General features: G+C 41.9%; 2 protein-coding genes and 1 long non-coding RNA gene across 3 annotated transcripts in view; all 3 read left to right on the forward strand.

The window, feature by feature from the left end:
- Positions 1–5,403, forward strand: part of LOC134490029 (cytochrome P450 2C5-like) — a 48,571-nt gene extending 43,168 nt beyond the window's left edge. The window contains exons 5-9 of the mRNA XM_063292912.1: positions 819–995; positions 2,325–2,460; positions 3,662–3,849; positions 4,917–5,058; positions 5,192–5,403. Of these exons, the coding sequence (XP_063148982.1) occupies positions 819–995; positions 2,325–2,460; positions 3,662–3,849; positions 4,917–5,058; positions 5,192–5,403 (855 nt within the window). The remainder of the gene's footprint in view (positions 1–818; positions 996–2,324; positions 2,461–3,661; positions 3,850–4,916; positions 5,059–5,191) is intronic.
- A 6,220-nt stretch (positions 5,404–11,623) lies between these two features.
- Positions 11,624–26,008, forward strand: LOC134489748 (cytochrome P450 2C4-like). Its single transcript, XM_063292611.1, has 10 exons — positions 11,624–11,712; positions 14,040–14,252; positions 16,036–16,198; positions 17,818–17,967; positions 19,671–19,831; positions 21,460–21,636; positions 22,953–23,088; positions 24,272–24,459; positions 25,507–25,648; positions 25,782–26,008. Exons 2-10 carry the CDS (start codon positions 14,079–14,081, stop codon positions 25,991–25,993), a joined length of 1,503 nt encoding a protein of 500 aa, XP_063148681.1. The 5' UTR covers positions 11,624–11,712; positions 14,040–14,078; the 3' UTR covers positions 25,994–26,008.
- Positions 19,841–20,924, forward strand: LOC134489749 (uncharacterized). The gene is made up of 2 exons (XR_010067171.1): positions 19,841–20,101; positions 20,147–20,924. It is a non-coding gene; the product is annotated as an uncharacterized LOC134489749 (long non-coding RNA).
- Positions 26,009–27,275: the final 1,267 nt, after the last annotated feature.

A 27,275-nucleotide genomic window follows, 5' to 3' on the forward strand; every position in this document is an offset into this window, starting at 1 on the left:
CTGCTTGTTTCTAGTACTCACTCCCTTCTTGTCTCACCAGGGAGGTCCAGACATGGAGTTTCAGTGGAGGGGCTGATGCCTTTTAATGTTTCACTGTTATCGTTCACCCCTTGAGTAAAAAGTTAACATTAGCACCATGCAGACTTCCTTGTTGTTTCCGTAGGGTTTCTAAGAATGACAAGAATATCCATTCCCCGCCCCATGCCATTAGGTTCGTGATATAAAGACAGTATCAATATTCCAATTGAACTAAAAAGCTACATTATATGATTTATCTTTTTTTTAAAAAAAAAACTACATATAAATAATATTAGCAGTACTAATTATCATGTCAAATTGCGGACATGTGCACCTCTCCTTACAATTGCTTTTTTAAACAGCTCCCCCATCTTTATGCTCACAGCCAGATTCTATCTTCCCCACTTCAAGGACGATGAGCATTTGCACAATTGTCCAGGAGTGTGAGAGATGTGGGGAGGCTAGGAAAGCAGTGGGTGAGTCCCTTGAGAGATTATCTCCTAAATGGTAGTCAGGCTAAATGAGGAGAGATCTGTGGAAAAACTTTTCAAATAGACTCCTTTTAATTAACTTAATATAAATTCCTATTATAGCTTCCAAGACACTGTATTTACCTGAGACTAGAATTAAAGGTAGCTTACTGAAATTCATGTAGCTCTTGCCTTCTTGGCTTTGGTGCCTATTTGAGGCTGGACAATTAGCAATATCACAGTAAAAGCTACTCGCTGAATATTTGGGGCATTAAGCCTCCACCCTAATGGTCTAAAACGGTATAGTATTTAACATGAACTCTGTGACAGGTGTACAATACTTTTCCAAATATAATGGAGTACGTCCCTGGGCAACACACCAAGAGTTTTGCTGATGCTGAAAAACTCTCTGATTATATCCGTGAGAAGGTGGAGTTCCACAGGAAGACGCTGGATCCCCAGAACCCCCGTGACTATATTGATTGCTTCCTCATTAGACAGGAGAAGGTAGGCATATATACTGTATAATTTCTGCAGAATTGTCTAAATATCATGAGTATTCTCCAATATGCAACTAAGATGAAACTAGTTCATCTCATATGAATGAATATGAAACTACTACTCTCCACCTTCTTTCTTTACTCTTGGACGACCCTGTGATGGCCATTTCTTGGCATGTATTCCTGTTCCAGGCATAATTGTTGCTAAAGGTAACTACACTATTCTCCAAATTAGGCCAGGCATTAGAAATGAAGGCTGCTTTAGAACAGAATTCTCTGAAGCCAATTTAGTGGCCTGCTAGAACCACTGAAATGGAGCAGATCTTATAACATAGCTGAGAAGCTGGCACAGAAAAAGAAAATTATCTTAGATAGTTTCAATGAGCATATCAGAGAAACACAAGTTATTAAACTTACACACTCAGCCCTCCCAAGCATAAAGAAACACACACTTAGACAGATTAGTTTAAGAAGTAAAAAGAATCTTACTGACTTTATTCTTTGTTGTTCTGTTACATCCATCTTGGTGGAAAAGATGAAGTTTCTTTGTTCTTCTTTTCTTTCTAAATGCTTAGTTTGCACTAAACCCTCAGCCCTATTGGCTGCCAAGGGCTGTGTGGAAGAAAGGGGCAGAATCCTCCATCAAGGCCCGAGCATGTGGCCCTGATGAATGGAGAGCAGAGCAGCATGCTTGCTTCTCCCTGTGTGGAAGAGGGAGGGAGAGAGAGAGGAAGTGGGAGTGGCAACAAACAGCTTCCTCAGAGTTGCATTGTGGGACAACTCAATTTACATGCTAATTCACATGCTAATGAGGCAAGCTGGATTTGCCAGGACTTCCAACTTCTCCTTCTTTAAAAAAATGAGTATGTGTAGAAATTTGCTTACCCTGCTAAATTAACTTTTTACAAGGTATTTCTTTAGACGTCTTCTACACTCACAATAAGTGATATAAAGATAATTAATTTCCTGGAATCATCTTGTAGAAGCAATTTCTATTAGGATTCGTCCCTCAGATGGAACATCCAAGTTTCTATGCTCAGATTGAATTCTGTTTTCCAAGCGTACCCTTTAGGAATTGCTTTAGCCCAGCTCTAAATAACAGCCTTAGTCAAAATCAAAGTATCCATTCTTTAATTCTGGCCATTACTTGTGGTAAATATCTGATGGGTAGGCCAGACAGGCAAGCTGTTTCTTCCCCTGCGTCAAATGGTCATCCCAGAAATACCTTAGAGTTACAGAGCTTTTCTAGATATTCTAAAGGCAGTTGAATTAAGTTTCCTTTAACTGAAATTCCAAGAAGTATTTTTATTCTTTCTTTCCCCACTCTTACGAGCAGAACTCATCTGAGGTTGTCTATACTCCTGAAGATCTTGTGATGGCTGTGTTTGAACTCTTCATTGCTGGGACAATAAGCACCAGCCACACCTTGCTCTGCAGCCTCCTAGTGATGGCCAAATTGCCACACATTCAAGGTACAGAAATGCCCACAAAAATAGAAAGGTGTCAGGGCTCTTAGGGCTTCCACTGTGAATCCTACAAAAAAGAAAGCAAAGAAGTTAAGATGCTGTTGAGTAAGATAAACTCATTGCAGCTGCATTTATGCAGTTTTCCTGGGACCATTAGGGAAGTGCTTTGCCCCTGCCTTCCTCCAGAACGTTTGTTTAGATTTCCCAGTCTGGCTTAGATGTCCTTGGAACAAATGGGCCCTCCGTCAAGTCCTGAGATTTCATGAAGCAGCAGCTACTGAGAGACAATTCTAGTGAAATGATATCCACTAGATCACAAAGAGGCAGAAGAGACTGAATGCCTTAACAACAACCCTCTTCGCCCCCCCACCCCCACCCCCCCACATACAGCTATAGGACAAATCAGCCAATTCCATTAATTTAGTACTTGCTTTATGTAATCCTAGTCTGAATGAGCAAATTTAGTATAGTATAGCTTTTCTTGAGGATCATTTGTTGCAACAGTATAAATGAACATCCCTTTTAACTCAAGGTATCACCCGTGACATTTTGAACCATACCGTTTCAGGCAATGGCAAAATGGTTATGCACAAGAATGAGTAATTATGACATACAGTAGATGAAAACATAACAAAAGTGGTTACTGAATATAATTAATCTTAATCTACGGTACCCCCCAAAATTGATTGACAGTTGTAGCTTGAAGCACTAGTTCTTTGGAAACGGATCTTGAGGTTTTGGGGGGAGTAAATGCTCTGTTTTCTCCTAGCATAAAATATTAATTAATGTGTACATATAATAACAGTTTAGGAAATTAAGTACAGTACTTTTCCCCCTGACTACTATTTATTCCATCTTTGGGTGGAGACTGTGATCTTCAGAAAGCCCATATGGAAATGCTCGAAGTTTGCTGGCTCTCAGCATATCTAGCAAGGCACAGAGAGCCAGATCAACAAGTTGAGTCATGTCTTCTTGGATTAGGAAAAATTGAAATGGTCTCCACTGGGAAATGACTTCGGAGGAGGGGGGGGAGGAGGGGGAGGAGGAGGAGGAGGAGGAGGAGAGAAAGAGCCATTGTCCTGTCTGGAAGTGTCTTCCCCCTTTGTGCTTCAAAAGGCATGTTTCTATCCAAGTGGTAGCTGACTGCAGGTGCTCAGCATGAGAAAGTAAACAGCTGTCAATGGTTTCTCAATATTTTTTTGCACAGCTAAGGTGCAACAGGAGATTGACGAGGTGGTGGGTGCAAACCGCACTCCAGGCATGGAAGACCGGTTGAGGATGCCTTTCACAAATGCTGTTGTCCACGAGGTCCAACGGTATCAGAAAGGGAGCCTTGAGAACTTTCCACGGGCAACAACTTGTGACACAAAATTCCATGGATACAACATTCCCAAGGTGTGGTGAGACAACTATTGGTCAAGATGTTCTGGGGAAGGAAAACAAAAAAAGATGACAGTTAGGTATCCAGAGATCCTTCACATCCAAGGCAGTTTGAATAAATATGTATTGAAGCAAGTATCTGTCCCTTCCCTCCATGTCCACAGAGTGTTTGTGAAGCCAATTCAGTGGCTGTCCTAACAGTCAGGAAACCACGCTGAGACAAGATATAGGTCTCTAGTGTTTTATTACTGCTACATTAGACAGAAAATCCTAACAAACTGAAGAAGCGTGGGAAAAACCCAGACAGATAAACCCCAAAAGTCAAGGCAGGTCTGATCTGTGTCTCTTTGAATGGCTGCTTAACTCCTCAGTACTATGCATGCGTTTTCCCCCCTGGATAGGGGCCCCCTCCTGCTCACCATCAGTGCTCATGACAGTGGCCTGCTAGAACCACTGAAATGGAGCAGAGCTTAACACAGCTTAGAAGCTGGCACAGAAAATTATCTTAGATAGCTTCAATGAGCATGTCAGAGAAACACAGGTTATTGCTCTTATACATTCAGCCCTGCCAAGCATAAAGAATCACACACTTAGACAGATTAGTTTAAGAAGTAAAAAGAATCTTACTGACTTTATTCTTTGTTGTTCTGTAACATCCATCTTGGTGGAAAAGATGAAGTTCCTTTGTTCTTCTTTTCTTTCTAATTTCATATTTTGCCCTAAACCCTCAGCCCTACAGCTGCCAAGAGGTGTGTGAAAGAAAAGGGCAGAATCCCTCATCAAGGCCCAAGCACATGGCCCTGATGAAGAGAGCAGCATCCATGCTGCCTCTCCCTGGGTGGAGAAGGGGGAAAGAAAGAAAGAGGAAGTGGCAGTGGCAACAAACAGCTTCCTCAGAGTTGCATTTTGGGCAACTTAATTTACATGTTAATGAGGCATGCTGGATTTGCCAAAACTTCCAACAGTTTGCAGGGTGCTCCCCACTGACCTATTTTATTTGAGGCAAGTGAGAACTGGAGGCTCCTTCTTCCCCACATGAAGTAGTACCAACCAATGTCATCTGTTTCTTCCTCTCCCTCTAGAACACGGCTGTTGTGCCAATGCTCTCCTCTGTACATTTTGATCCTCTCCATTGGGAGACTCCAGAGAAGTTCAACCCAGATCATTTTTTGAATGAAAAGGGCCAGTTCAGGAAGAGAGACACTTTCATGCCATTCTCAGCAGGTAGAGTCCTGTGGAACAGATTGGATGTGTTACCAAGTAACCTGCTTACCTGATCCATGCTATTCTTTTATCAGACACAATTCCAGCAGGCGTACTTCCTAAATAAGCTTTGTGTTCTTTTTTGCTATTGCAGGGAAGCGGGCCTGTCCAGGGGAGGCCCTGGCTCGGATGGAGCTCTTCCTGTTCTTCAGCACTCTGCTCCAGAAGTTCACCTTCCATATGGCTGGGGACAGCAAAGACACAGATTTAATGTCTTTGCAAATGAACTTCATAACTAAGAATCAATACCCCCTTATACGAGCTGTTAAACGTTCAGTGGACACTTGTGTTCAGTTGTTGCCTTAAAAACTCGGGCACCCCGAGTCACCTTTATTAAAAGGCTAATGATGAAGCCTAAAATTCCAGGTAACACAATAATAAGTAGAAGGAAAGAAGCCGAGGACCTAATGGGTGACACTTTGCCTCCCTCCCTCCCCTGAACAGCTGGTAATGAGGCCCCCCCAAATCATAAACTTTTAACATTATTTTGTGATTTTTTTGGTGACTCGAGCGCGCGGTGCTCGAGCGCGGACTGCGTAGGTAGAAACAACGGAATGCTGTGTAGGGAAGGGGCCGTGCAGTGCTCATGCCACCACCTGCTACGGATGTCAGCTGGTGGCAACTTGGCGTTCTATATAATCTTTCAACCTACCTACACATGTTCTGTGAAGACAGGCTTTTATTGTTGTTATTATTAAGTAGACGTGTAAGTTTTCTTATTTGATTATTAAACTTTGCTTTGTTTGTTTGCCTACCTAACAATTTACGATGGGCTTGTTGTGTTTTTTCTTAAAAATACATCTATTCCTAAATAAACTTATTCCAGCACGGCTTCAACATCATTTCAACAGAAAACCGAACCCCCAAAAGAAAATAAAAAAAGAAAAATCGCGGATGAAGGAAGAGGATGTGCGGTTTCAGCCCGCTTCTGACTCTGAAAATGAAATTTATCTGGAGTCAGAAGGGGAAAAGGAAACTAATCAGGAGAGGGTTGAAGAAGCTGAACCAGGAAGTGACGCAGCAGAGTGGGAGAATTTGCAAGCGTGGATTGGACAAACTCTGGTGGGGGATTCGAACTCTCCAATCAGTGCGCGAGACAGGAGAGCTGAGAAGCACGCAAACCAGAAAGCAGCTTGATTGGCTGCTGGAGAGAAAAGGCATAGATAGGATCGGCATAAAAGGCAGATGTGCGAAGAGCAAGCTGCCAGAGACAACTGATCCTTTGAGCTCACAGCCATTGCAGAAGAGTCCTTACCTGCGTCAGATGCCTTGCCTGTAGCCAGAGTGGAACCAATGCCAGCGTGTTCTACTTCTGCAGAATTGCCTGCTGGACAAGCTGCTGTAGTCAATCCTCTTCTTGTCATTCCTGCCAAGCACAGCCTCACATCCAGCTCTGGACCTCATCTCTGTGTTTCGAAGCAATCCAGGTGTGCATCCAGCCTGGCTTCCAGCTCTCAGCCTTGCCTAGGATCTCCAGTCCAGTCCAGTCTTGCTTCAAGCCTGCAGCCTTGCCTGGGGTCTCCAGTCCAGTCCAGCCTGGCTTCCAGCTACTGCCTGGGATCTCCAGTCCAGTGTAGCCTTGCTTCCAGTTCTCAGCCTTGCCTAGAATATTCAGTCTAGCTTAGTCTCCAGAGCCAAGCTTTGCCCAGAGGTTCCAGTTCAGTCTTGCCTAGCCTCCATGTGTCAGCCTGGTCCTATCTGTGCGCCAGCTCACAGAACCTTGTCTCCAGCTTCTGCCTTGCCACACACTCTAGCTTCACCAAGCCTGACAGCTTCGATAAGAGAGCTAGCTGAATTCTGCCTTGCGGTTCTGCCACAGTCTGATCCTGCAGCCTTGCCTGTTCATCCCTCATTGCCTGGGCGGTCTTGATTGAAATTGCTTTGCCTTATTTATTCACCAGGACTTTACTGCTGTAAATGGTTGTTTTAAATAAAGAGTTCTGATAACAATTCTGTCTGGCTGCCTCATGGTCTGAACAGGACAGAGTATTCAGTGAAAAATGGACAGAGGAGTCCTTTTTTTGTCAAGACAAATACTAAGGCACTATGCTTAATTTGTAGGGAAAATGTGTCAGTTTTCAAAGACTACCATTTGAAAAGGCATTATACAGAAAAAACAGGCTGCCAAATTCGAAGCGCATCAAGGAATTTGTCATAAAGACAAATTAGCAGGACTGAAAAAAAAGTCTGTCATCTCAACAATTTTTTTTTAAAAAGTCACAACTCAAACGGACTCTATTGTAAGAGCTAGTTATTTGGTAGCAAATCTGATTGCAAAAAAATCAAAACCATTTACCGACGGTGAGTTTATTAAGTAATGTATGGAAAGCGTGGCAGATATAATTTGTCCTGATAAAAAAAGTGATTTTTCTAAAATCAGTTTGTCTCACCAGACTATAGCCAGGCAAATTGAAGAAACAGGGAAATCTATCGAAAGAGGTTTGAAGGGTAAAGCTGCTAATTTCAAATGTTATGCTTTGGCAATGGATGAAAGTACTGATGCTGCAGATACAGCTCAACTTGCCATTTTTATTAGAGGTATTGATAACAAATATAATGTCACTAAAGAAATGGCTTCTTTGGTGCCATTAAAAGACACAACTAAATCTCTTCATTTGTACAAAGCAGTAAAAATGACATTAAAAAGATATTTTCTTTAACCATTGTCAACATATCTGGTATAGCTACCGATGGCACCCTGGCGATGGTTGGTAAAAGTGAGGGACTTACAAAATTGATAGAAGACGATGCAAGTGCCACCGGCTACTCACATTTGATGAAGTATCACTGCATATTGGCCATTAGGATTCTATTTTTATCTATAATTATTGTTTATTTGTAACTGTATTTTTAGATATTGTATTTTTAGATATTGTATTTTTAGATATTGTAATTTTATTGAATATTTATTGTTTTATTGATTGTTGTTGTAAACCACCCAGGGTCCCTCTGGTGGGAGGAGATGGGCGGTGACAAATCTGACAAATAAATAAATAAATAAATAAATTCTACATCAAGAAAATGTATGGACGGAAGCTTTAAAAAAACGGATAATGTCATGCAAATCGTCATCAAAGCAGTGAATTTCTAAGGGCCAAGGGACTGGATCATTGCCAATTCCAGGAATTCCTTAAAAGTATGGATGCTGGTTATGGGGACATCTTTTACTTTTCTGAAGTACCGTGGCTAAGTCGGGGTAAAACGCTGAAAAGACTTTATGATCTGTGAAATGAAATCAAGTTGTTTATGGGATCAAAAAGAAAATTTGTGCCAGAACTTGAAGATGAAAAATGGCTCACAGATTCAGCATTTTTGATGGATTTGACCACTCATTTAAATGAGTTAAACATGCTTCTTCAAGGTGAAAACCAACTTATCACTGCAGCGTTTCAAACCATACCAGCATTTGAAATTAAACTTAAAGTATGGTAAGCTCAAGTTATGGAAAATAATTTTATACATTTTATAATAAATTTATACATTTTAATACATTGGCTGAACACAGTCCTGTGAGCAGCAAGAAATATGCAGCCTTGCTTTTTGGTTTGATACAGGAATTTGGGAACAGGTTTCAAGATTTCCAGAAAGATCATCAATATTTTGGTATATTTTCTACTCCATTTTCAGTTGATTAACTACATTACCTCTGAATTTTCAGATGGAATCCATAGAGTTGCAATCAGCCATTCAACTCAAAGACAATTTGATCATGTATCTCTACTGGACTTTCATAAGACCTATATTCCTAGAGAAAAATATCCCTCGCTTCACAAACACACCTTATTTATGACATTGCTTTTTGGCAGCACATAGATTTGTAAGCAACTCTTTTCAAGGATGAAGCACTCAAAGAGTAAAATTAGAATTAAAATTTCTGATGAGCACCTCGTCAAAACTCACTGAGAATGGCAACCACTTTCATCAAACCAGACACTGATGCATTAGTTTCACGAAAACAAGGTCAAAAATCCCACTAGTTTTATGTTGCCCTCTTTGTTTAAATTTTGTAATAAAAACAAACAAACAAATAAATGAAGTTTTATTACTTATATACATTAACTATATCATATATTTTATGTGTGGCCCAAGACAATTCCTCTTCACTCAGTGTGGCCCAGGGAAGCCATGACTTAAAGCTTTCCACCTTTACCAAAGAAGAAAGCTGGACCGATGTCTAGACTGATCTATTATGACATACACATAATAGAATTCAGGCTTCAGACAAACCATAAACCGCCATACGGGGACTCCTCTTGACCACTGCATAAAGAACCAAGCCAACTTAGTTTAAACTGCTTGTTGCAGGGCAGTTTATCCTAGGCACAGTGCAGTACAATGCCAATATCACTTAGTTCTGCTTCTACAGATAGCCTTGGGAATATGCTGAACGGACTCTGAGCGGGTAGGTAGGTAGAAAGAAAGAGGGGATTGGCAAGTTCATTCTCTACAAATGAAATGGTGGACATTCACCAAGAGGTAATGTGTGCTTCACCATATTCAACAGGCTTACTTTAAGTAAGTGCTCATGGGCTGCAACTCTGGCTTGCAAATCCCCACCCTCCAAAACGTAGATATTTGGGGCAAGCGTTAGGAGGGCAAGAGAACCATCTACTAGCATTGGAGTGGGTGAATTCAGGGCATCCTATTCCTTGCATCTCCTCCTCCATAGTTATGAGAATTGTTTGCTACTAGTAGGCAATTCCGTAGCAATGCATTGCCTTGGCAAGTAGCAGCCCAAACGTAGCCACTCAGTAGGCCCTGGGGCAGGGTGAATTATGATTTGTTCCTTGATATTGGATCCCTGTCTTATGACTGTGATTGGGTTTATTTTTCTTCTTTTCTGCCATTGGGCATCACTGTTCATGGTTTGTCTCGGTATTTATTTTTATTATCATCATTTGATGGTTTTAAATCCTGTGAGCCTGGGTGACTGAGGTGGCATACAAGTTCACTGAATTAATGAATCGCACAGGGGTCTCTTGGGTTTCGTAATAAATCAAATAGTGAGTGTGAGCACTGCAGACGAAAGTCCCATGAAAGATTGACATTGGACCAAAGAAACGTTGCTTTTGTTGTTGCGGGTGCTCCTGTATCTGTAACCTAGTCCTCTGCTGTACCTTCTTATCGATCACAAAGCTACTGCTTGCAAAATCTGGACTGGATCATTTCCAAAACCTGTCTAGTTAGAAACTTGTGAAAAACCTGACCTGGACTTTGAAACTGTGGAACCATACATCTAGGCAGTGGGAGAAGAAGCTGCTGTTGGGAATCTTGAAAACTCATGGTCAAATCTCCTCTCCAGGATGAAAGAAGATATTGATTAAACATATATAATGAGAATGAAGAAGGGAAAACAGAATCGCTAGCCCCAATTCTTGGGCAAAAAATATGCAGTGCAGAAGCATCACACCATACTGCTCAGAGAAAGTGGCCCAAATAGAAAAAATGGCACAACACTCCACAAGTGGGGATGGGAGAAATGCAGAAGGATTTCAGAATCTCTGATGCCTCTCTACGCTGATTTCTACCTCGTTCTCTCTGGGAATACTGAGATAAGAGTGCAACAAACCAGAGTAATTAATGAAGAGTCCTTTACCTCATTGATTCAGAGTTTCTTGTGACACTGAACAGGAAATTTGCTGCTGAGTTTCTCTGCTACCAAGTTTTGGTAAGAAGTAAATACCAGCAAATGTGGTAGTAAGAGGTCAGTCCGTGACCTCGCAGAATGTTCTTCCGGTATTTTGGACTGCCTGAAGCTTCTGGGCACTGCCGAATGTGCTGATGTTGTCCTCATGAAAGAAAATAAGGAATGTGCTACTGTGGCCAAATCAGCTATTGCATGTGCAAAAGTCTTTTGGGCTGTCCCTAAAGCCTGGGCACATCTGAAGAGTGACTGAATACCTGAGATACAGGTGAGCCTGGCCTCTTCCTAAGGGCAGAAGACTTTTACTGATCTACTGTAAGCAACTCTTGGCACACCTGTCTGACTCATAACATCCATGAGAGAAAATTCTCCATGACACAGGGAGAGGGATCATCTCTGGCTGCTAAAAGAAGGCCCCATTCCTCCTCATCATGGGACATGCAAATGATACTAACACTATGGAGAATTGGAGTATTTGGATTGGCTGGACAAAAGCAGGCGCTAAATAGAGAGGTAGCTTAACCAATGACAGAGCCGGGAACGCACAGCTTGTTAAATGGGTGAAAGTGTTAAGCCAACATCAAAATTAGTGGGGCAGAAGAGCGTCTGTTTCAAAGTGAAACAGCCTCTGTTCATCTTGGGGATTGCTGTTCTGCAAACAGGGATGAGGTGAGCTGCAAGTTCTACCCAGGCAGCCTTTCAATAACAGAATCAGATATTAATCAGCTGAAAAAGTATGTCCTTTCATTATCTGGTGGGGCAGAGGGTGCTGTTTGATATCAGCACCCAATCAAGGACTAAATAACGTAAACATTTCAGGGGAACTCCTACTGCTTGAACTACCGTGTTTGCTCATGACTCCACTGGTGTCAGCGAAACATAGTTCACTACTCCTAAGTGGTCGACCAATATAAGGGCAAGACAGATTCTCATTTGCTGCTCGCCAAGATTACAGGACAAGGAATAATCAGGTAAGTAGCTGGTGGGCTGCACGTGCCTTGAAGGGTTAGAGGAAGCAAATGATTTAAACATATTTTTCCAAAAGTGCATGGGTGCGCTTAAGCTAAGACCTTCGATTCTGAAGGTACATCCCTAACCACAAAAGACCATTGCTGCCAAAGAAGTCTTGCACAATGAACGGCGTGCAATCTCTTTCTGGCTTAGCTCATTAAGTAGCACAGTCCTGTGTGTACTGATTACCTGGAGCCTAAGCCTGTTGCTGAATCCAAAGAGGTGCTTTGGATGACGGGGCTGAGGTTGCTTTGTTTCTGCTGCAAAATCAACACACTTAGTGCAGTTGTTCCTTCAGATAATTATTTTAAAGCAAATTTCATTGTGTTAACTAACTGAGCTCCCATCCGATTCTGCCTTTAGTTCCTGAATGGAATTACCCTTACCATATAGACTGAATCAAAGTATCCAGCTGTGGTTTGTGGATATGCCATAGTGAAAGGTCTTTTAGGGGGTAATATTGAAAATGATCTCAACAGTTGAGAGGAGTTGGTTGGAAAACACAGTGAAATGCCATTTTCCTTCACTTTGGTTCCCCTTTCTGCTCTGTCATGTCAGGGAGAAACCTTTGTTTGTGTTACTTGGTCAGGGATATTATTCTTTAAGAGTAAGGAGACTGGTAAAGGGGTGCGTGTGTGTGTGTGTGTGTGTGTGCGTGTGCCAGGCTGTGTAACCAATTGGAGCTGGCCCTGTGCCTAGAGCAGAAGGAAGCACTGCAGACCATCTGCTTGGGTGGGCCTAAGATCGGAAAGCAGCCCTTCTGAATTAAAACTGGCAAACCCGGGCATTTGACCCAGAAGGAAATAGTAAATATTGTCTTCCAAGTCCAATATGTGTTCTTATGGAAATAATAATAACAATAACAATAACAATGGCACCAAATCAGAAAGACTCAAGGCAATATACAGAGTTGAAAACATAACCAGGTGGGATCACAAATCACCCCAGACTCTGGTCTGTTTGAAAAGGAAAGTTTTTCAAGTTTTCCTAAAGGACAAGAAGTTGGGGCCAATGAACTTCAGAAGGAATGGTATTCCAGAGAAGGCATGCCTCCAGGCTCTCAAAAGATGGCCCTCCTTAGTCAATGGATCGTGGAGCATTTGCTTCTTAAACTGATCTTGTAGGACAGGCAGAGACAAATAGGAGAAGGTAGTCCTGAGCCCTTTGGGATGATCACTAGCACCTTGAATTGTCTCTGGAAACCCACTGGTAAAGAGTACAGCTTGCAAAGTAGGGTTGTCACAAGAAGGTGCATCTACTCATAACTATGCAGGCAGCTGCATTCTAGACCAGCTGTAGTGTCCATGTTCTTCAACTTCTTCAAGGACAGCCCAGCAAACAGCAGTCCAGATGCAATTCCAGTATTTCTGGATGAAGAGTCCAGAAGCGGTCTGTGTAACCCTCCTGGAAGTCACGGTTTAAAGCACTTTGTATTCAGTCCCGCTCACAGTACTGAATTCAGGGGTGTAACAAGCCGGTGGAAGAAAAAAACTTGGGTCCCATAGACTTCAGTCAGCAAAAGTTAATTAACTGCTCTTTCACATCCTGCCGTACAGTCAACAAAGAAGAGGGAGTGTTTAAAAAGAGCTATTCTTTACAGGATTTAACCCCAGTTTGAAAAATTCCAAGACCATAGATACACTTAGATAAGAAAAAAAGTAGATTGTATGAAAAATGTTTACCCTCCAAGCTGCGAGACCTGGGTTACCTTGCAAAGTGGGCCGTGTGAGCCACAGACTCCTTGGAATCCACAAGTGAGTCTCACCACCCCAACCATGTCAATCCTTTATGGTCATTTATGTCAGAGATGTTTGAATCTCCCATTTCCTTCCACTCTAGAAGTAGTCATTTCCTTCCCAATAATGAGTTTTAAAATGGCTTTTGGATGAATTTTTAATCCTAAATGACAAACTCAACTTCATTATGTAATTTCTGTGTTCAAAGTCTTCCAGAAAATTTCCTATGTTGCTGCTGGCCAACAAGTATTTTCTGAAAGGGCAATCACCTTGCAGAGCTACATAAAAGGCAAATGTCCGTATTTTGAACCCAACCTACATGCACTGCATATTTTTTTCTGAAAAAGTACAGACACAGTAACTTATTTATGCCCACAGTCCGAACGTAGGGATGTTGATAAGTAATTATCCTGTACTGATAGAGGTGAAAGAATGCATTGACTTAAAAGAAAAAAAGCATGAGGTGCACGAAAGGTTAGAAGACATCTGGAATTTAGGTTAGTCTGGGCTCCAGTGGGACTCCCCCTTTCAATCTTGTCTCATTGAAACAGTTTCTTGGATTTTTGAAGAGGAAAAGAGATCAGAGAAGGATGGAGCTGACATGGGCAGGAGCTCTGCTTCTTCTCTGTATACTTTTCACCCTTTTCTCATCCTTCCAAATATACAAGAAAAAAGGGCAGCTGCCCCCAGGACCCACCCCATGGCCTTTTCTGGGGAACGTCTTGCAGCGAGATGTGCTACCTTTGTACAAATACTATAAAAAGGTAAGATTAGCTAACCATTGTACTTATTTGCTGTTTCAGAAGGTGATTACTTTGAAAGATATCTGTACCTTCCCCTAATTTTAGTAGTTTGATTTATTCTATAAGCATCCAACTTTATTGGGGGTTCATGTGGATCTTCAGCAGGGATTTTAGTTTACAGTCACCTTGAAAAAGTCTGATAAACACACAGTGAAGGTTACAAAGTTCATTAAAAAATAAACCGTAAGAAGAAAAGCTTTCGAAAAACAAATCTCTGGGCCTCAAATTTGTATCCTTTGTATTAGCATCTAATTCACTGCAACCTCCTCTTCCTCTAGTCACCCTGTTTGATTCCAGATTGTGAAATATAGACAAAACTTTGGTCCTAATAAAGCAAAGACTAGGACTACTTCATCTGCGCTACCAAAATCCAGATGATCACTAGATGGCAACAAAGACATACAGACACACAAACTCTTTGCTGTACTATAGCGGTAATCCAGTTTCTTGAAGCCCATTTATGGTAGCCCTACCAAAGATGGTTTGTCTTCACGAATGGTAGGCAGTTTGCTCCCATTTCCATCCTTCAAACGGAACAGTTATTCTGTGGTATGCACAATTTCTTCACCTGTAGCCTCTTCTTTTCTCTAATACTGTCCATTGGTGTAATTCCCCACACTTCAGTGGCACTCTGTAACATAATTCCTTTCACAGTGATTGAAGCACTCCTACATCTTCGCTCCTTATGTCCACTTCCCATTCATTCTGTTGGGAAATCAATCTACTTTTTAATATTTTTCATAAAAGACGTGCATTTTTTTCTTCCTGCAGCGCTTTTACTTTCATGCTCAGCTTTTTTACTTCTTTCTTTTACTTCTGTGTCCATTTTGCCAAGGCCCACCCCTGACACTGCCAAATAAACACTTGGCCTACATTCAGAACCTCTCACCACCATTGTGTCTGTCACAGATTCTCTCAATCTTACATCATGGATAATCAGAATAATTTTGCTTTAGATTTATGTTCACTCCTTTCCCATGTGTACATATGAATAGATGTAGGCTTAAACCACGTATTTGAAAGAGACTGGCCTTTTCCTCTTAAACAGTTAACATTCTCATTATCTCATTCCCACCCCTCCATTCATGTCACTTAACAGAATATAATTTTTCCCTGCCTGAATTGCCTTCTTTTTCAGAATGTTTCAGAATAATAAAAAATATTTTTTCCTTTCTCCATTATCACTATTCACTAAAGTATAATTTTTCTTACAGTCCACATTAAATCTCCTGTATTACATGGTGGTTATCAGCTGGGCCCATAAATATTGACCTCCACTTCCCATCATAATGTTGGTTAATTGTGGATTTCACACCAGTTTTTCTAATACACTAAAGAAGGAGTAGGCTAGTTTCTCAGCTTTAGTTTTGCCTTTGCAACAAATAACATAACTGCCGACTTTTGGTACTTTTTGGCCAGTATATCACAAGTGCAACCAAAGCTCAGTTTTACCACGAGCAGCTCATGCTATTCTCCGCAAGCCAGGTTCTCTAATCCACACATGACCACGAAAGCCAACATACTGTTCTCCATATCTCACCAACCAGGAGACACATGCAATGGAGTGGAACCTAATCAGATTGATGTACTCTATGGATATTAAGAGCTATTGAAGCTTTGCTTGAACATGCTGAGGTTCTCTCTGTGACAAACTGAAGAAGTATTTCAGGCATGCTTTAGAATAATTTCACCCAAAACCGCTTTACCACCTAATTAACTGGGTTTTATCCAATTCTACCTTTAGCTTACTGCAAAGTATGGACCTATATTTACTGTCTGGATGGGATCAAAACCAATGGTTGCACTTTGTGGATATGAGGTGGTAAAAGATGCTTTGATAGATCATGCGGAGGAATTTGGTGGGCGAAGTGAAACAGCTGCACATAGGCGAATATTCCACAATAAAGGTTGATTCTTTTTCATTTCTTTAATTTTTATTGTTTTTCTTTAAGTTTCTATAAGTAATTTCAAATTATCTGAATGCCATTAGTATTACCGATAGTTGTGAAAGTTTCATTGAAATGAAGTTTGGTAAAATGTTGATTTGGTCATGCTTCAAAGCAGGGGAGGGAGGAAAACACTTTTTCACCATTTCCACTGGACACTTCTGAACTCTGCTCAGATTGTTCCTTACATGCAAGAAAAAAAAAATCTTACCTCTAAACGGGTGCTTTGGGAAGACACACAGAAATGGTTTTTCAAAGAAGACACTTTTGACTGATGCTAACTGGACTAATGTCGAAAATAAATTTCATGTACCTCCAAAAGCAATTTGGACTTTAAAGAAGTAGGATAGAAAGAGTGTTGATGAGAAAGACTCCTGAGAATATCATGGACAGCCAAGAAAAAAAGCAAAAGGATCACTGAACATATCAGCCCAAAGTTCTCACTCGAAGCACAAATGACCAGGCTCAACTTATCATACTTCAGACAGATTGTGCAAAGGCCTTGCTCGCTAGAGAAGGCTGTAACGGTGGAAAGGTGGAAGGAAGGGGAAGAGGATGGCCATCCGCACAGTGGATGGACTCAGTTACACTGGTGACGAGTGTACAATTGGAAGTCCTGAAGGACTAGGTTAGGTACAGATTGTCATGGAGAAAATCTATCTATGTGGTTGTGAAGCGTTGACAGCAGGTTGATGGCACATAAGCCAGCAAGCAAGTAAGCAAGCAACTTGAAGTGTCTTCTTTTTACCAATGAAACCTCTTGTTGTTGTTTATTCATTCAGTCGCTTCCGACTCTTTGTGACTTCATGGACCAGCCCACACCAGAGCTTCCTGTCGGTCATCACCACCCCCAGCTCCCCCAGGGACGAGTCCGTCACCTCTAGAATATCATCCATCCATCTTGCCCTTGGTCGGCCCCTCTTCCTTTTGCCTTCCACTCTCCCTAGCATCAGCATCTTCTCCAGGGTGTCCTGTCTTCTCATTATGTGGCCTAAGTATTTCAGTTTTGTCTTTAATATCATTCCCTCAAGTGAGCAGTCTGGCTTTATTTCCTGGAGTATGGACTGGTTTGATCTTCTTGCAGTCCAAGGCACTCTCAGAATTTTCCTCCAACACCACAGTTCCAAAGCATCTATCTTTCTTCTCTCAGCCTTCCTTATTGTCCAGCTCTTGCAGCCATATGTTACTACGGGGAACACCATTGCTTTAACTATGCAGACCTTTGTTGTTGGTGTGATGTCTCTGCTCTTAACTATTTTATCCTATCCATATCACACTTATAGAAACTTTTGACATGATTTCCACAACCTCATTCATTCTTCTCTTAATATGACAGCGGTCAAGAATGGAAAGATGGAAACTCTGTAGCTCGGCTAATTATTAATTCAAGCATCAAGGCTTGTTTTTTTAAAAGTGGGGAGGGAAAATATTGTGATGCATAATTTATTGCAGTGCAGGCCCTGTTTCAACTTTGAATGAGACAACGTGCCTGAAACCATAATGTATATCTTAACACGCTCCTCCACAACAGCTGAGAACTGACGGATATCGTGATATCTTTCTTGTGTCTTTGATTTCAGGTCTGACCACCACAGATGAGAATAAATGGAGGGAGCTGCGACGGTTCACACTGTCCACTTTGCGAGATTTTGGGATGGGAAAGAAAAGAATGTCTGAAAGGGTCCAGGAGGAAGCCCTTTGCCTGGCAGAGCAAATGGCTACCACAAAAGGTCCTCTAAAGAAACTGAGAATCATTTCAGGAAGAGTATTGTCTTTAAAAAAATTAAGAAGCTGGAAAGAAGCTGTATTATGTGAAGTCACAGGAAAACTAGATTCTGAAGTGAAACTCAAATCCTTCTGCACTTAAGTGCACACAATTAGGAAAAGGAAGATAGGCATTGACCAGTGTTCCCCCCTCCCTCCAATATTTTTTCCACAGTGGTGTTCAGGAGCAAAGGCAAAATACTCACAGGAAATACAGCAGCTTTCAAGCTGTTTCTCCCTCTTTTCTATCCAGTGCCCTCGGCTTCTTAAAATTACAAGGTTGTCTAGAAGTAGTGAAATCTTGATGTGGGTGCAGTAACCAAGAGAGCATACAGTAGAGACAAGGAAGTTATTCAGTGTAGTAATTAAACATACAAACATGCTAAGTCTGGTATTCCCCCCCAGTTATGTTTAGCCAGGTTTGAATGTAATGCTGAATCAGACATCAAGCAAATTCAGCAGCCAGCTAAACACTTTATGGGTAAATGAGACGGGTAAACTAAGGGAGGTAAGGAAAGCGTGGGTAAGAATCGGCCACATGAGGGATGGAGATCTGTAAGGCAACATGGATTTGAATTAAAAGGCCACAAATAGAATTCATTCAGAAGGTTGTAGCACCTTTGGAAACCATCTTTGGTGGACAAGTCTCCTCTGGAAGGAGAAAGGAAAAGAAATAGAAAAAAAAGGTGTGGGGCTATTTAAAAAAACGTTTTGGATTCATTAGAAAGAGAGAGGGATGGAGGGAAGAGAGTGCTCAGTTAAAACCAGAAAAAGAAGCAGAACGATTTTGAGAAAATCATTTGAACATAGTGCCCAATGACACATCAGGCAAATTGAGCAGCCAGCAAAGCGCCTCAGGGATGAATGGGGATGAATGAGGTAGGTAACCTAAAGGCAGTAAGGAAAACATGGATAAGGATGTGCTCTTATAGGCATGAAGCAGATAACAATAGGCAGTTGGCATGAGGGGTGGAGATGCAAAAGGCCCTGTGGGTCTGGATTAAACGGTCATAAATAGTGTTCATTTCGAGAGCTGTGGCACCTTTGAATATCATCTTTAATGGAGCAATCTCTGGAATGAGAAGGGAGAAGAAATGGAAAGAAAAGAAAGTGGGATTGTTTTTAGAAAAAAGAGAGAAACAGAGAGAGGGGGGGGGAAGAGATTAGAAGGAGAGAGAGACAGAGACCGAAGAGCTCAGATGCAACTGGAAGCAGAGCCTTCAAAGAGGGGAAGAAGGGGAAGGGACAAAGTGGAAAAACCAGCCATGAGCAGAAAGAGGCAGAGGAAGGAGTGAGAAGGCCACTCTTGGAGGAAGAAGACAGCAATCAGAGTGTGAAGGCACTCTAGTGGTAACATGGTCCATGTCTTCATTTATTTCCATCCCAGCTCTGCTCCTTAGTTAATATTATAATCAAAAATTACCAATAAAATCTTTGAATATGTATTTTGTGGATTCCAGAATGGAACATGGAAACACTACTTTGTATCTTGATCAAAGAGGTTATAGGATTTTAAAATCCATATTCAGTTCTCAGGACAGAGGGAAAGAATAATAATTCAAAGTTGTTTTACCTGAAAGATTTTTGTTCCAGTTTTGTGGTGAGATTTGTGGAAGGGAAGATCTGCATTCTCTGATCCCCTTTGTAAATTCTTTGCTTTTTCTTGCAGGGCAGCCTTTTGACCCAAGAAGGGGATTTGCAAGTGCTGTTTCTAATGTGATCTGCGCAGTCGTCTTTGGCAATCGATTTGATTCCAAAGATCAAACCTTCATAGAGAACCAGCAGATAGTGGAGTCTCAAATAAGATGGTTTGGTGGTTTCCCAGGACTGGTATGTTAGTCATCTCTGTTGCTCCTTCTGTCATGAAGCCCCACTTTTCTAGCAGGTCTTTGTGTGTGTGTGTGTGTGTATGAATGTTTGAAGCCATTAGTGGACAGCTAGGATCACTGAATGGAGCAGAGCTTAACAAAGCAAAAAATGCGCACAGAAAAAGAATATTATCTTCAATAACATTAATGAGCACGTTCGAGAAATATAGGTTATTGATCTTATATACTTAGCCCACCCAAGCATAGAGAATTACACACTTAGACAAACTAGGTTCAAAAGTAAGTAACAAGAGTCTTACTCATTTATTTGGTCCAGTTACATCATTCAGGAAAATGATGATTCTTGTTCTTCTTCTGTTCCTAAACTTAATTGACCCTCAGCCCTCATTGCTGCTGAAAGCTGCATGGAGAAAGGGGGAACCTCCTGAATTCTAGGCCCACCACATGGCCCAAGATGGAAAGAGCTGTAGCCGCATGTTCCCTTCCAGGATGGTGAAGGAGGAGGAAGTGAGTTAGGAATGTGGGAGGGACAACAAACAGCTTCCTCCAGAAACACATAGAGAATTTGCATCCTAGAGCAAACTCATCCACATGCTAATGAGGCATGAGGCTCCAACAATGTTCAAGTCAGAAATGTGAACACTACATATGATTGATGAGCTACTAAGCCAGAGAAGCCAAGTCTAGACATCCAGTGAGACTGAGTCATCCAAACACCAAGTGATTCCCAGTTTACCTCTCCTGGCTGGGCTTACAAGGCCATTTCCTTCTCTGGTCATCAGAGCAAACATTCCTTCTGGCCCTGACCTGCTTGTTTCTAGTACTCACTCCCTTCTTGTCTCACCAGGGAGGTCCAGACATGGAGTTTCAGTGGAGGGGCTGATGCCTTTTAATGTTTCACTGTTATCGTTCACCCCTTGAGTAAAAAGTTAACATTAGCACCCATGCAGACTTCCTTGTTGTTTCCGTAGGGTTTCTAAGAATGACAAGAATATCCATTCCCCGCCCCATGCCATTAGGTTCGTGATATAAGGACAGTATCAATATTCCAATTGAACTAAAAAGCTACATTATTATATGATTTATCTTTTTTTTTTTAAAAAAACTACATATAAATAATATTAGCAGTACTAATTATCATGTCAAATTGTGGACATGTGCACCTCTCCTTATCATTGCTTTTTTAAACAGCTCCCCCATCTTTATGCTCACAGCCAGATTCTATCTTCCCCACTTCAAGGACGATGAGCATTTGCACGATTGTCCAGGAGTGTGAGAGATGTGGGGAGGCTAGGAAAGCAGTGGGTGAGTCCCTTGAGAGATTATCTCCTAAATGGTAGTCAGGCTAAATGAGGAGAGATCTGTGGAAAAACTTTTCAAATAGACTCCTTTTAATTAACTTAATATAAATTCCTATTATAGCTTCCAAGACACTGTATTTACCTGAGACTAGAATTAAAGGTAGCTTACTGAAATTCATGTAGCTCTTGCCTTCTTGGCTTTGGTGCCTATTTGAGGCTGGACAATTAGCAATATCACAGTAAAAGCTACTCGCTGAATATTTGGGGCATTAAGCCTCCACCCTAATGGTCTAAAACGGTATAGTATTTAACATGAACTCTGTGACAGGTGTACAATACTTTTCCAAATATAATGGAGTACGTCCCTGGGCAACACACCAAGAGTTTTGCTGATGCTGAAAAACTCTCTGATTATATCCGTGAGAAGGTGGAGTTCCACAGGAAGACGCTGGATCCCCAGAACCCCCGTGACTATATTGATTGCTTCCTCATTAGACAGGAGAAGGTAGGCATATTCTGCAGAATTGTCTAAATATCATGAGTATTCTCCAATATGCAACTAAGATGAAACTAGTTCATCTCATATGAATGAATATGAAACTACTACTCTCCACCTTCTTTCTTTACTCTTGGACGACCCTGTGATGGCCATTTCTTGGCATGTATTCCTGTTCCAGGCATAATTGTTGCTAAAGGTAACTACACTATTCTCCAAATTAGGCCAGGCATTAGAAATGAAGGCTGCTTTAGAACAGAATTCTCTGAAGCCAATTTAGTGGCCTGCTAGAACCACTGAAATGGAGCAGATCTTATAACATAGCTGAGAAGCTGGCACAGAAAAAGAAAATTATCTTAGATAGTTTCAATGAGCATATCAGAGAAACACAAGTTATTAAACTTACACACTCAGCCCTCCCAAGCATAAAGAAACACACACTTAGACAGATTAGTTTAAGAAGTAAAAAGAATCTTACTGACTTTATTCTTTGTTGTTCTGTTACATCCATCTTGGTGGAAAAGATGAAGTTTCTTTGTTCTTCTTTTCTTTCTAAATGCTTAGTTTGCACTAAACCCTCAGCCCTATTGGCTGCCAAGGGCTGTGTGGAAGAAAGGGGCAGAATCCTCCATCAAGGCCCGAGCATGTGGCCCTGATGAATGGAGAGCAGAGCAGCATGCTTGCTTCTCCCTGTGTGGAAGAGGGAGGGAGAGAGAGAGGAAGTGGGAGTGGCAACAAACAGCTTCCTCAGAGTTGCATTGTGGGACAACTCAATTTACATGCTAATTCACATGCTAATGAGGCAAGCTGGATTTGCCAGGACTTCCAACTTCTCCTTCTTTAAAAAAATGAGTATGTGTAGAAATTTGCTTACCCTGCTAAATTAACTTTTTACAAGGTATTTCTTTAGACGTCTTCTACACTCACAATAAGTGATATAAAGATAATTAATTTCCTGGAATCATCTTGTAGAAGCAATTTCTATTAGGATTCGTCCCTCAGATGGAACATCCAAGTTTCTATGCTCAGATTGAATTCTGTTTTCCAAGCGTACCCTTTAGGAATTGCTTTAGCCCAGCTCTAAATAACAGCCTTAGTCAAAATCAAAGTATCCATTCTTTAATTCTGGCCATTACTTGTGGTAAATATCTGATGGGTAGGCCAGACAGGCAAGCTGTTTCTTCCCCTGCGTCAAATGGTCATCCCAGAAATACCTTAGAGTTAAAGAGCTTTTCTAGATATTCTAAAGGCAGTTGAATTAAGTTTCCTTTAACTGAAATTCCACGAAGTATTTTTATTCTTTCTTTCCCCACTCTTACGAGCAGAACTTATCTGAGGTTGTCTATACTCCTGAAGATCTTGTGATGGCTGTGTTTGAACTCTTCATTGCTGGGACAATAAGCACCAGCCACACCTTGCTCTGCAGCCTCCTAGTGATGGCCAAATTGCCACACATTCAAGGTACAGAAATGCCCACAAAAATAGAAGGGTGTCAGGGCTCTTAGGGCTTCCACTGTGAATCCTACAAAAAAGAAAGCGAAGAAGTTAAGATGCTGTTGAGTAAGATAAACTCATTGCAGCTGCATTTATGCAGTTTTCCTGGGACCATTAGGGAAGTGCTTTGCCCCTGCCTTCCTCCAGAACGTTTGTTTAGATTTCCCAGTCTGGCTTAGATGTCCTTGGAACAAATGGGCCCTCCGTCAAGTCCTGAGATTTCATGAAGCAGCAGCTACTGAGAGACAATTCTAGCGAAATGATATCCACTAGATCACAAAGAGGCAGAAGAGACTGAATGCCTTAACAACAACCCTCTTCGCCCCCCCACCCCCACCCCCCCACATACAGCTATAGGACAAATCAGCCAATTCCATTAATTTAGTACTTGCTTTATGTAATCCTAGTCTGAATGAGCAAATTTAGTATAGTATAGCTTTTCTTGAGGATCATTTGTTGCAACAGTATAAATGAACATCCCTTTTAACTCAAGGTATCACCCGTGACATTTTGAACCATACTGTTTCAGGCAATGGCAAAATGGTTATGCACAAGAATGAGTAATTATGACATACAGTAGATGAAAACATAACAAAAGTGGTTACTGAATATAATTAATCTTAATCTACGGTACCCCCCAAAATTGATTGACAGTTGTAGCTTGAAGCACTAGTTCTTTGGAAATGGATCTTGAGGTTTTGGGGGGAGTAAATGCTCTGTTTTCTGCTAGCATAAAATATTAATTAATGTGTACATATAATAACAGTTTAGGAAATTAAGCACAGTACTTTTCCCCCTGACTACTATTTATTCCATCTTTGGGTGGAGACTGTGATCTTCAGAAAGCCCATATGGAAATGCTTGAAGTTTGCTGGCTCTCAGCATATCTAGTAAGGCACAGAGAGCCAGATCAACAAGTTGAGTCATGTCTTCTTGGATTAGGAAAAATTGAAATGGTCTCCACTGGGAAATGACTTTGGAGGAGGGGGGGGAGGAGGGGGAGGAGAGAAAGAGCCATTGTCCTGTCTGGAAGTGTCTTCCCCCTTTGTGCTTCAAAAGGCATGTTTCTATCCAAGTGGTAGCTGACTGCAGGTGCTCAGCATGAGAAAGTAAACGGCTGTCAATGGCTTCTCAATATTTTTTCGCACAGCCAAGGTGCAACAGGAGATCGATGAGGTGGTGGGTGCAAACCGCACTCCAGGCATGGAGGACCGGTTGAGGATGCCTTTCACAAATGCTGTTGTCCACGAGGTCCAACGGTATCAGAAAGGGAGCCTTGAGAACTTTCCACGGGCAACAACCTGTGACACAAAATTCCATGGATACAACATTCCCAAGGTGTGGTGAGAGAACTATTGGTCAAGATGTTCTGGGGAAGGAAAACAAAAAAATATGACAGTTAGGTATCCAGAGATCCTTCACATCCAAGGCAGTTTGAATAAATATGTATTGAAGCAAGTATCTGTCCCTTCCCTCCATGTCCACAGAGTGTTTGTGAAGCCAATTCAGTGGCTGTCCTAACAGTCAGGAAACCACGCTGAGACAAGATATAGGTCTCTAGTGTTAGACAGAAAATCCTAACAAACTGAAGAAGCGTGGGAAAAACCCAGACAGATAAACCCCAAAAGTCAAGGCAGGTCTGATCTGTGTCTCTTTGAATGGCTGCTTAACTCCTCAGAACTATGCATGCATTTTCCCCCCTGGATAGGGGCCCCCTCCTGCTCACCATCAGTGCTCATGACAGTGGCCTGCTAGAACCACTGAAATGGAGCAGAGGTTAACACAGCTTAGAAGCTGGCACAGAAAATTATCTTAGATAGCTTCAATGAGCATATCAGAGAAACACAGGTTATTGCTCTTATACATTCAGCCCTGCCAAGCATAAAGAATCACACACTTAGACAGATTAGTTTAAGAAGTAAAAAGAATCTTACTGACTTTATTCTTTGTTGTTCTGTAACATCCATCTTGGTGGAAAAGATGAAGTTCCTTTGTTCTTCTTTTCTAATTTCATATTTTGCCCTAAACCCTCAGCCCTACAGCTGCCAAGAGGTGTGTGAAAGAAAAGGGCAGAATCCCTCATCAAGGCCCAAGCACATGGCCCTGATGAAGAGAGCAGCATCCATGCTGCCTCTCCCTGGGTGGAGAAGGGGGAAAGAAAGAAAGAGGAAGTGGCAGTGGCAACAAACAGCTTCCTCAGAGTTGCATTTTGGGCAACTTAATTTACATGTTAATGAGGCATGCTGGATTTGCCAAAACTTCCAACAGTTTGCAGGGTGCTCCCCACTGACCTATTTTATTTGAGGCAAGTGAGAACTGGAGGCTCCTTCTTCCCCACATGAAGTAGTACCAACCAATGTCATCTGTTTCTTCCTCTCCCTCTAGAACACGGCTGTTGTGCCAATGCTCTCCTCTGTACATTTTGATCCTCTCCATTGGGAGACTCCAGAGAAGTTCAACCCAGATCATTTTTTGGATGAAAAGGGCCAGTTCAGGAAGAGAGACGCTTTCATGCCATTCTCAGCAGGTAGAGTCCTCTGGAACAGATTGGATGTCTTACCAAGTAACCTGCTTACCTGATCCATGCTATTCTTTTATCAGACACAATTCCAGCAGGCGTACTTCCTAAATAAGCTTTGTGTTCTTTTTTGCTATTGCAGGGAAGCGGGCCTGTCCAGGGGAGGCCCTGGCTCGGATGGAGCTCTTCCTGTTCTTCAGCACTCTGCTCCAGAAGTTCACCTTCCATATGGCTGGGGGCAGCAAAGACACAGATTTAATGTCTTTGCAAATGAACTTCATAACTAAGAATCAATACCCCCTTATACGAGCTGTTAAACGTTCAGTGGACACTTGTGTTCAATTGTTGCCTTAAAAACTCAGGCACCCTGAGTCACCTTTATTAAGAGGCTAATGATGAAGCCTAAAATTCCAGGTAACACAATAATTAGTAGAAGGAAAGAAGCTGAGGACCTAATGGGTGACACTTTGCCTCCCTCCCTCCCCTGAACAGCTGATAATGAGGCCCCCCCAAATCATAAACTTTTAACATTATTTTGTGATTTTTTTGGTGACTCAAGCGTGCGGTGCTCGAGCGCGGACTGCGTAGGTAGAAACAACGGAATGCTGTGTAGGGAAGGGGCCGTGCAGTGCTCATGCCACCACCTGCTACGGATGTCAGCTGGCGGCAACTTGGCGTTCTATATAATCTTTCAACCTACCTACACATGTTCTGTGAAGACAGGCTTTTATTGTTGTTATTATTAAGTAGACGTGTAAGTTTTCTTATTTGATTATTAAACTTTGCTTTGTTTGTTTGCCTACCTAACAATTTACGATGGGCTTGTTGTGTTTTTTCTTAAAAATACATCTATTCCTAAATAAACTTATTCCAGCACGGCTTCAACATCATTTCAACAGAAAACCGAACCCCCAAAAGAAAATAAAAAAAGAAAAATCGCGGATGAAGGAAGAGGATGTGAGGTTTCAGCCCGCTTCTGACTCTGAAAATGAAATTTATCTGGAGTCAGAAGGGGAAAAGGAAACTAATCAGAAGAGGGTTGAAGAAGCTGAACCAGGAAGTGACGCAGCAGAGTGGGAGAATTTGCAAGCGTGGATTGGACAAACTCTGGTGGGGGATTCGAACTCTCCAATCGGTGCGCGAGACAGGAGAGCTGAGAAGCACGTGAACCAGAAAGCAGCTTGATTGGCTGCTGGAGAGAAAAGGCATAGAAAGGATCGGCATAAAAGGCAGATGCGCGAAGAGCAAGCTGCCAGAGACAACTGATCCTTTGAGCTCACAGCCATTGCAGAAGAGTCCTTACCTGTGTCAGATGCCTTGCCTGTAGCCAGAGTGGAACCAATGCCAGCGTGTTCTACCTCTGCAGAATTGCCTGCTGGACAAGCTGCTGTAGTCAATCCTCTTCTTCCATTCCTGCCAAGCACAGCCTCGCATCCAGCTCTGGACCTCATCTCTGTGTTTCGAAGCAATCCAGGTGTGCATCCAGCCTGGCTTCCAGCTCTCAGCCTTGCCTAGGATCTCCAGTCCAGTCCAGTCTTGCTTCAAGCCTGCAGCCTTGCCTGGGGTCTCCAGTCCAGTCCAGCCTGGCTTCCAGCTACTGCCTGGGATCTCCAGTCCAGTGTAGCCTTGCTTCCAG

The sequence above is a fragment of the Candoia aspera genome, chromosome 2 (assembly GCF_035149785.1).
Source record: "Candoia aspera isolate rCanAsp1 chromosome 2, rCanAsp1.hap2, whole genome shotgun sequence".
In the NCBI taxonomy this organism is placed as follows: domain Eukaryota; kingdom Metazoa; phylum Chordata; class Lepidosauria; order Squamata; family Boidae; genus Candoia; species Candoia aspera.

What these genes read in the sequence shown, in the direction of transcription:
- LOC134489748 (XM_063292611.1), top strand. Translation starts at nt 14,079, where the DNA reads ATGGAGCTGACATGGGCAGGAGCTCTGCTTCTTCTCTGTATACTTTTC. An exon ending in GCGAATATTCCACAATAAAG is followed by an intron (nt 16,199 to 17,817) that starts GTTGATTCTTTT and finishes CTTTGATTTCAG; the next exon opens with GTCTGACCACCACAGATGAG. An exon ending in CAAATTGCCACACATTCAAG is followed by an intron (nt 23,089 to 24,271) that starts GTACAGAAATGC and finishes TTTTTCGCACAG; the next exon opens with CCAAGGTGCAACAGGAGATC.